The sequence below is a fragment of the Etheostoma spectabile genome, chromosome 18 (genome assembly GCF_008692095.1).
Source record: "Etheostoma spectabile isolate EspeVRDwgs_2016 chromosome 18, UIUC_Espe_1.0, whole genome shotgun sequence".
NCBI classification, from domain to species: Eukaryota; Metazoa; Chordata; class Actinopteri; order Perciformes; family Percidae; genus Etheostoma; species Etheostoma spectabile.
This window is the reverse complement of record NC_045750.1, coordinates 24,053,973-24,063,633: the sequence shown is the minus strand read 5'-3', so window position 1 is coordinate 24,063,633 and position 9,661 is coordinate 24,053,973. Positions and strand designations below refer to the sequence as shown.

Sequence of the window (9,661 nt, the reverse complement as noted above, 5' to 3'; positions counted from 1 at the left end):
GGGGGGGGGGGGGGGGGGGCATTGCGTTTGGGGCCTGGGATTAGTCTGGGAAAATCAAGAGGCTCTTCCTGTCGCTGCTTCTGATGGAACAATAACAGGGTGCAGAAAATCCAAATTTAAGACTGATTAGTTGGCCAGAAAATGAGTGTAAAAAAGTGGGATTATATTTATACAATGTACCCATTGATGTGTCTTTTAGGAATAAACCATAAAAAAAAAAACAATTCCAAAATTAAATTCCAGTTCAAGTGGCTGGGTTCACATATACTTAGAGGTGTGTGCCTCGACGCAGAGGTCCAGGGTTTGACCTGCGACAATTTCCTGCATGTCTTACCCCTTTCTCACCTCGCTGTCCTGTCCTTTAAAGGTGGAAAAAGCCCCAAAAAAGAATCTTTAAAAATAATAATAATAGCAAATTCCAGTTCAAATTTCTGCCAAAATAACATACAACACATCTGCATTATAAATAATTAGGCTGATCAAATTGATGGCATGAAATTGACTCAGTATTATTTCATCCCTAACATTTCCTAAATTAAATTCCACTACAACATTAAGGATGTTTTCCACATTACCCCAAATGTATTCAGCGGTGAACAAATGATATTATCGGAGCTGAAACTTAACTCTGTTGGAATAACCGGCTCCACGGTTCCTGCAAGGCCATGTTTATCACTATTACAGATTTAATTACCACTATTCACATTTATCCATCCATGAATTGTTAGTTGATCTTTGAGAATGTTGGACAATGTGAACCATATTTCTGGTGTTTGGGGCACACGGAGGGGAAGTGTAACTCAATCACTCTTTTTTTTCTCTCCCTCCCCGTCCACATGACGAGGTGCCAGATGCATGTCAATGCTTTCAGACTTTATATATATCCCTCCCACATCCTCACACACACACACACGTTAACAGAAATAATGTATGTGCACTGCACACCCACATACATACATACTTATGAAACACAAGAAGTCAAGTTATTTCAAGTTACAGTGCTCAAGCTTTAGGCTTTTTTCTCTCAACACAAAAACCTTATTATAAAATGTATAAAACTGCAGCTTAATAGGCTTTTTCACAAACTGCAAAAGCCCTGACAGGACCCAAATAACTTGACAGCTGCGCCTACCAGAGGTTCCTTTTATTTTGAAATATCAAAGGCTTTTGTCTTAAAAACTCTGTCATAAAAGCCTGTTTGGGAGTAACGGAAAAGGAACACAAAGTGGCAAATACACACGCTGCTGTGTGATGTGGCACTCAAAAAAAGGCTTGTTGGGTGACTGTCAGATGGATGGGTGCTCGGGGCAGAGGGTGGGGTGGGTGACGAAAGCCGGGCTGAGATACGGAGTCTCACAGAGGGTGGAGGATGCCCTCTACAGTAGACACAGGAGGGGCAGGCCAAGCAGGCCTTCTCAGTAACTGCCTTCAGAGCAGCATCCACCCGACATATTACATATTCCAGCACTAAAATAAAAGCAGACAACTTTTTTCATTTCTTTTTTATTTGAACAGATTTTTTGTTTTAAAAAAAGAGAGAAAAAAAGGCTATTATGTATGGATGTCACAATGCCATTAATGTTTTTTTTAATAAGATTTCCTCTGAATGTTTTTTCTTTTCTTTTTGCCTTGGTTTGTACATGTTTGCATCCTTCTTGTAATAAGATCCTTTAAGTATAAGTAGCAATACCACACTCTGAAAGTCCTGCGTTGAAAATATGACATCATAAAATATAATTAAGTACACATAAAGCAGGAAAGAGGCCCCTGCTAGTGTAATACTATTATATATTATGTTAATGAAGTATTGTCAGTTATCATCACACGCTGATTTGTTGGTGTCATTTTACTTTTTATGTTAGTGAGGAAGAGATAATATCAAATACTTTAAATACTGTTTATTCAAAAACAATTCATCGTATTTTAGAAATTCCTCATATGTTTTTTATGTAAAATCTTTACCTGCAACGCAACTAAAGCTGTCTAGTAAAATGTAGTGTAGTATACAGAATACATACATATGTACAGTATATCCCTCTGAAATGTAGTGGAGAACAAATAGTAGCATGATATGGAAATACTCAAGTGAAATACAAGCACCTCAAAGTGTAGTACTTGAGTAAATGTACTTAATTGCAATCCACCACTGTCATTTTAAGATATGCGTATGAATAGGAGTTGTGCATAATTACCTATTATCGAAATCATATGTTGGCGCTGCTAATAATTGTAAATTGTAGATACAATAGGCTACAATCAGAATCAGAATCAGTTTTATTTGCCAGGTATGAGGACACATATGAGGAATTTTGCTTTGGATCATCATTGCTCACAATACACTTACACCTACAAAACAAACCACTAATAAAATATATACTTACTAATATATACACACTATAAACAGAAAAAATACGGTTGAGGCAATAGTGCAATGAAGAATGCAAAGTATGCAGGAGTAAATTATGATAGTTATTATTTTAATTTAGGAGCATAGTGCAAAGGGTGCTGGAATAAATACTATTATGTTATGATATCACAACATGAACAGCTCTGAAGTAGAGAATGAGAGTGATGAATAAATAATACAATAAGTATAAGATATAACAGATTGTGACTTTAAATTTGAACCAGCTGACTTTCTGAAAAGAGAAATGGCCAAATTGGGGGGGGGGGGTGTAAGCTATGAAAGCCCAGAGAATACCTGTACACCTGCACAACAGCTCTCCCCTGCGACCGAGTGAAACTCTACTCCTGCGCTGCGCCTCTACCTGACTCACCCACCGCTCTCCGGTGACTCACTCACTCCTATACCTTATGGACTGGAACTCACTTCTCACCCACACTCGGCTCTCTGAACACATCACATTGTCGGGACGTACAGGTGGTAACACAACACGGACGGATGGACTGATACCTTAGTGACTGGAAATGACCATCCCCGGAGTTAGGAGCGCGCAGACGGTCCAGGGGTGCGTTAACATGTCGGTATGTACTTGAGGCTGAGTGGAACTCGCATTTGTATAACGACAGGGGGGGGGGGGAAGGCGTGAAATGTTGCCCCATGTGTGTTTCACGAAGGTATAGACATTACACCGAGACCTGTCCGGCCGTCTATATAGGCGTGATAGATTATGGCGGAGGGAATGGATCTGATTCCAGACACCACGTGTTGGAATCGCATCAGCGCAATAATTGCTGGGCGCTCGAGCTATATAAACCACAAAAAGCCTGAGCACGGGAAACCCCGGCCTCCAAACACTAACCACATTTACGGCTACAAAAACGGGATTCTATTTTCCGCCTCCTTCATCTCACCGGCGATGCATTTTTTTTCCGTCTTCATCAGCCACTTTAACCCTATAGGCCTGTCCAACACCGGCCGAGACTTTATCGAAAATATGTACACTTTGCAGCTGCCGCGGGGTTATAAATAGCTCTATTTAGTATTGTTAAAGCTTATTCCTTTGACTTTGAAAACTTTTGTGTGTGTTCATCGCCTGCGGGCTTTCAGAGAGCCTTTCAGTTTGGCACAAAGACTTCAATGACGCACCTGGAGCAGCGCTTTTCTGAGCATCTGGGTCGACTCTTCCATTTTATACCTGCTTTTTTTGTTCTAATTGTATAGCTTATTACGCGTTCGGACCTTTATTTGCTGTTATTTCTATCCACACACGAGAAACTACGCCTGCGTTAAGGCGCATGGACGCTTCCCCCGAGGAAAAAAAAAAAAAAAAGAGCTCGTCATTTAAAACACCATCAAGTTTTCAAGGGTTGTTTTTCTTTGCCGGAGAAGTATATTTTATGTCTCTTGAAGGCGCCCACTAAAGTTTGTAGTGGAAAGGGTTTTGAAAACGCGGTGTGCTCTCACGAAGTCCCATTTTCCATTGGCAGACGCGCTGAGGTTCAGCGAGCAGTGGCGGAGTTTCTCCCTGGGTGTGTGAGAGAGAGAAAGAAGGAGAGGAGCTGGAGAGCCTTTGGTGCCTTTTTTATTCTGATAATCAACGCTGTTGTGATGCGAATCCCCGTAGATCCCAGCGCCAGTCGGAGGTTCAGTCCGCCGTCCAATAGCCTCCAGCCGGTCCCAGGGAAGATGAACGATGTGAACTCTCCAGGCGGCCAGTCGGACGCAGGAGCGGCGGTGCCAAGACTGCGCCCCCACGAAAACCGTAGCATGGCGGAGATCATCGCCGACCACCCGGCGGAGCTGGTCCGCACCGACAGCCCCAACTTTCTGTGCTCGGTCCTGCCCTCCCACTGGCGGTGCAACAAGACGCTGCCTGTCGCCTTTAAGGTGAGCCCCGTCTCAGTCTTAGTGATGTGCTGCTAAATTAAAAGGAGGGTAAACCACAATGGCATTCAGTGTTCTCAGAATGACAAACAACCACTATGTTAAGCCAAAAAAAAAACATTTTAGAAGAGTGAATGCATTTCTTTCAAAACCCTAATACAACTTCTATTCCTTTCATACTGTTGGGTGCCGAGTTGTGTGTTGAGTGTGTCCTCTTCCCTCGTGTCATTTCACTTTTTATCAACAAGATTGATCAGTTTGTAAAAAAATTTTTTTATCACAAATGACACAAATTGTAGTTTATTAACATTACAAGTCAGACAGAAGCTGTGATCTGGGATTCTTTTTTAAAATGTTTTCACATTTTGAAAAAATTCTGAAAATTTGAATGATAAAGGTTTTAGGAAACGTGATGTTTAAAGGGCCAGGAAACCACTGTAAAAATAGGTTTTGGTCAAATAAATCTCAAATGTAAAAAAAAAAAAAGAAAAAAAAAGAATCACACGTTCATATATTTTTTCTTTTCACATTTTGTAAACAAACACAACTTGCATTTTATTTTTGACAATAATACGTGAATGTAGTAATTTATAATGATTATGATCCCCCCCCCCCACCCCAGCCCACAGCCAAAGAATAATTACACAATCAAAGCTTTGTTTTCATAGTGATTAATTACAGTTTTCTATATTATGCAATTATTTTCATATGTTACAAAATTATAAAAACTATACAACATGTTACTTATGTTACAACCACATCATGGCCTATTATAACCACAATTTTAATAATTATACAAAATTATTGTAATTAATCTTCACATGTTGATTTTACTGAACTTTTATTGAGCAAAAAATATATAATTCAACTAATTGTTTATACATTCAAGGCCTCTTAAGGAATTTTTGAAGTCTTGACAATTTTTGACTCCCATGATATTTCACAGGAAAGACTATTAATTACTTGACAGATATTATTTAAAGGATGGATCAAAGACACACCAAAGTGGAAATGTGTAGCTGTCGCTCTGGCTCCAAATCAAATGTGACACATTTTAAAATATATGTGTTATTTAACCGTTCTTATTACTACAGCTCTGTAATTATTGCTGCTCTGTAGGCCTACTCATGCACTTTTATCTGCATCCAAGAATCTAAATGATAACATGAGGCCTCGCTGCTTTTGTTTTGTGTTATGAGAAGTGTAAATTAAATCTATTTATCAAGATTGAAAGGAAGATGGTATGATGTAAAACAAGATCTGTCGCATGAGCTCAATGGATTTGGATGGATGCTTTGATTTCACTTGGCTTTTAAACCAAAGCAATTCCTTTATTTGATTATTTTTCTATAACAACCTTTAAAAATGTCTTCATATACTATCTTTATATGTACATATATACAGGATATCTAGCCAATTTTGAGTCTCAAGGGGGTAAAATATGCGTATTCTTGTAAAACTTCCTAAGCAGTTCCTGAATTTCTGCCCTCTGTGCCCCCGACAGGTGGTTGCCCTGGGAGACATACCTGATGGGACTGTTGTCACAGTAATGGCAGGCAACGACGAGAACTACTCCGCCGAGCTGCGGAACGCCTCAGGTGTGATGAAGAACCAGGTAGCCCGTTTCAACGACCTTCGCTTTGTGGGCCGCAGTGGCAGAGGTGAGGCCTGAAACACTCCGCGCTCCCTTCACTGCTCGCTGCCGCGACTCAGTAGGAGCTATTAGGTTCAGTGGTGTGGATTAGTGGTCACATTCCCTCCGTGGCAACCACATAATGGTCTCTAACTTCGGGCTTTAGTCCCCACCGCCCGTCTCCTAAAGTCTGAGTGGTGAACCGTTTTGCTTTAAAAGTAGAGTCCTTGATTTATTTTTTGTCTTTAAACCCAGGTGAGACGTAAAATGCTTGTATAACCTACTGTTTCCTGCTTGGGATCTTTGTCCTGTAGTTAAAAAATTGTATGTGATCAGTCTAGTCAGCTGCACAACACAGTGTTGATCTGATAACAAGAAACAAGTAAGGATTTTAATCCTTTCCCTGTTCACCTGACGTGACCCAGCTCAGTTCAGGCATATTCACATGTTGGGTGTTGCTGCAGCCCCACAGCTGATCACTCCGCACATATCCTCAGGCGGTGGGGCGGAGACACACTTCCAATGCGTCAAAAAGCATTCCCTGAATATTTGGCATCATCAAGGCAACTCTTTGCATCATTAACTGTCTTGTTGGTAAATCGTCTTATTTGCGATTTGACATTTGGCAGAGAGGATGCGCTCTCACATTCTCCAAACTCACTGGAAATATTTTCTTACAGACTTTTCCTTTCTGCAAGTCTCACAGAAAGTGGTCGCCGACAATAAGTTGATGGTGATACGCCCTGTCAGCAGCTCGACCAGTGACTTTTCTTCTCAGTTTCCTTCTCTGTTGTAGCTGTCAAAAGGGAGAAGGCAGAGGCAGTCAGGAGACCACAGTTGCCACAGAGACCTTGCGTGCATCCCTCAGATGTGACACAGAATCTAGACACAGGAAGTGACATAGGAGCCAGGGGAGATCAGACTACGAGGTGTCTGAAATGAATACCCGAGATAAGAACATGCAGAGCGAAGTGATAGGATGTAAGATAGCTAAAAGTCATGCACACAGAGGCGGGGAGAGCCAGTAGAGATGGACAAGGACTGATAGTCACAGGGCTGACATGGTGCCACGGTATGAATACAGCAAGCATAGATAGGGCAGGTAATTTAGAGAGTAATCAGATACTTGTGATAACATCATTGGAGTTAAGAGCATAGCAGTGTGCAGGATTGCCTCGACAGTAAGCGCGAATTAGATCGCAGGTGACACATGACAGCAGCCATGATTTCCGGGAAGCAGGGCTGTGACGTTGTAGCGTCCCACTTATCACTAATCACAGATCACCCACATGCACCCCTCAGGTACGTGGGACACCTGTTGCATTTGTGCTCTGCTATCTCCCCGAATCATCTCATCCCTTCTTTGAAAGGGTATAGAGCAGGAGAGGGGAGTGGAGGACACACACAGGGGGGTGGCTGTGACTGAATGGACAACTGCTCCAGTGAGTCGCTGCAGCAACCTGCCCCCCACTTCCTCTCTCCTGTGCGTAGCCATGGCTACGTGATGCATCTGCATACCTCAGACGTTAGGGCTGCTGCTGACTTGGCTGTTGCTCTCTGATTCATAGCGTTCCTCAAGCATGCACATAGGAGCATACACACACTCACTCACTCCCCAAGGCAGCAACTGCTGGGGATTATCAAGAAAGGAAGTGACTATTAAAATGCCTCTCGCCCACTCACACTGGGTTAGACAGGGAGAAAGTCTGGATAACAAGATACTGGCTCCTCCAGTCAATCTTCCATTCAGGCTCTGCCAACAAACCTAAATAGACCCTCTCAGACAGCCAATGTTGTCTGTCGTTAAAAGTAGATTCTTCCCCATTTGTATTGGCTATTATGTGATCACAGCCACACTTGTGACTCGGGGATGGTTCAGCAATGAATGCAGGTCATTGTCTTTGCAGATGGTATGTCATTTGATGTTGTTTGATGTCATCACAGGCAAGAGCTTCACGCTGACAATCACAGTATTCACCAACCCACCACAAGTGGCCACTTACCACCGAGCCATAAAGGTCACCGTGGACGGACCGCGTGAGCCCAGGAGTGAGTACAAAGGCCCGCACATACATTACAGTACAGTATGGGAAGATGCTTACACACACACAAACACACAAACAACATACGTCTTCTTTTAATTCACCTTTGACATGGGTACACCTGCGATTTAGTATTGTACAAGAAAAAGAATGGTCAAAATTGAAGGAGCGTAGGCCAAAATACCCCCTAAGCTCCCTCAAGCACTGGATCCTCCATTTCCCATAATGCAACTCAATAGCATCTTTCAGTTAGACACTACTACAACTTTACAAAGCCCCTTCCAGAGCCACAGAAGACATTACACTGGTGCATGATGTGTAAACTAAACTGCTTAGTTAAAGGGGCGGAGTGCCCCTTTAACTAAGCAGTGGGTGTGGCTGACTGTGGACTCAGCCAATGGCAACAAAAGCCCACCTAAAATGTTGACGAGGTAATAAAACAAGTTAATTAACAAACAAAAAAAAAAGTTTTACTGGAAAAGGTTCTGATTGTGTTAACTAGCAATCAACACACTTTTAATTAAGTTGACCTCTCAGAAAGCAGCTCAGCCTCCTGTGTGATGGTTTTAGAGAAATATAAAGTTTGACTGAATATTCCTGAGAGGGTACACTGGGTAGCAGAATGCTAGCATCAGCTTGTTTTAATGGGCCATATAAAAACAACTGAGGAGGAAAAAAAAACTTTACTATAGCCTTTAGTGCCAGCTTGTCTGGCATGCAGCTGTTTCCCCAACCCTCCTCCCTATTCATGAAAAAAACATATTCTCATCTCATGGTGTCTCATAGAACAATATCACATCCCAAACAACACACCCGCCCGACTGCCCCGTCACATATGGCACCAGGGCGCACAGAGACACAGAGGAGCCAGGAGACAGTAGGATTAGTACCACCATCAGTCTCCGACACGTGGTGCCAAAAAATACCCCAGACCTTTTTGAGATTCAGCGTTCATCAACACGCTCCCTGAAACAAAGGCACATGCTTGTCGTCAAACGCACATGGAGTCACAATCACACCCACTTTTTCCCCTCCATCCCTCCTCCCTCTCAAGCCATCTTGTTTGATCAAAAGCATTTCCTGTGCATCTGCCGTCCCTCGTCAGATGACTTTCAAACAAGTCCTGTTACTTGGTGGCGAGCAGATGGGAGTTGAAGAAGATTTTGTTTAGAAAAGCCTAAGTTTGGTCTCAACAAAGTTGCAGTCTTAAATTTGTGTCTATAAAGCCTTCCTGTATGGACATATTGGAAGTGAGTCACTAAACTAGACCTGATATCAGGTGAGGGGAGTCTGGCATCGCAAATAGACTTTACACTTTCTTCCATTGTTTTTCTTCCCTTCCAGTTGCACAATTTGTGGTCTGAGACAAAGCTTTAAAATCAAAGTGTGCATGTTCTAACTTCAGTCTCAAGACATTCATTCAAGCAATATGTCATCATACGTAACCCCTGAACTTCTTTACTTTGCTGTTAAGTGGTCAGAATTGCAGTGGCGGTGTAATTTAACCAGAAACTACAGCCAGAACACGTCTTCCTCTCAGGGGTCATTAAGCCGAGGTCGGAGGGTGGCAAAACACACATGTGCCCTCTCAACCGCACCCCCCCTCCTCCAGGTTTTCAGCACGGAGAGACTCGGAGCTGAGAGCACCGGCTGTCTCCAAAGCTGTGATTCTATCTGTGAACGCTTCATTGACACATG

General features: G+C 42.4%; 1 protein-coding gene across 2 annotated transcripts in view; it reads left to right on the top strand.

The window, feature by feature from the left end:
- runx2b (RUNX family transcription factor 2b) overlaps window positions 1-9,661 on the top strand; it is a 44,543-nt gene that overhangs the window by 15,130 nt on the left and 19,752 nt on the right. For both annotated transcript variants that reach the window (XM_032543297.1, XM_032543298.1), the window contains exons 3-5: window positions 4,029-4,291; window positions 5,793-5,949; window positions 7,866-7,970. In XM_032543297.1, the coding sequence (XP_032399188.1) occupies window positions 4,029-4,291; window positions 5,793-5,949; window positions 7,866-7,970 (525 nt within the window). The remainder of the gene's footprint in view (window positions 1-4,028; window positions 4,292-5,792; window positions 5,950-7,865; window positions 7,971-9,661) is intronic.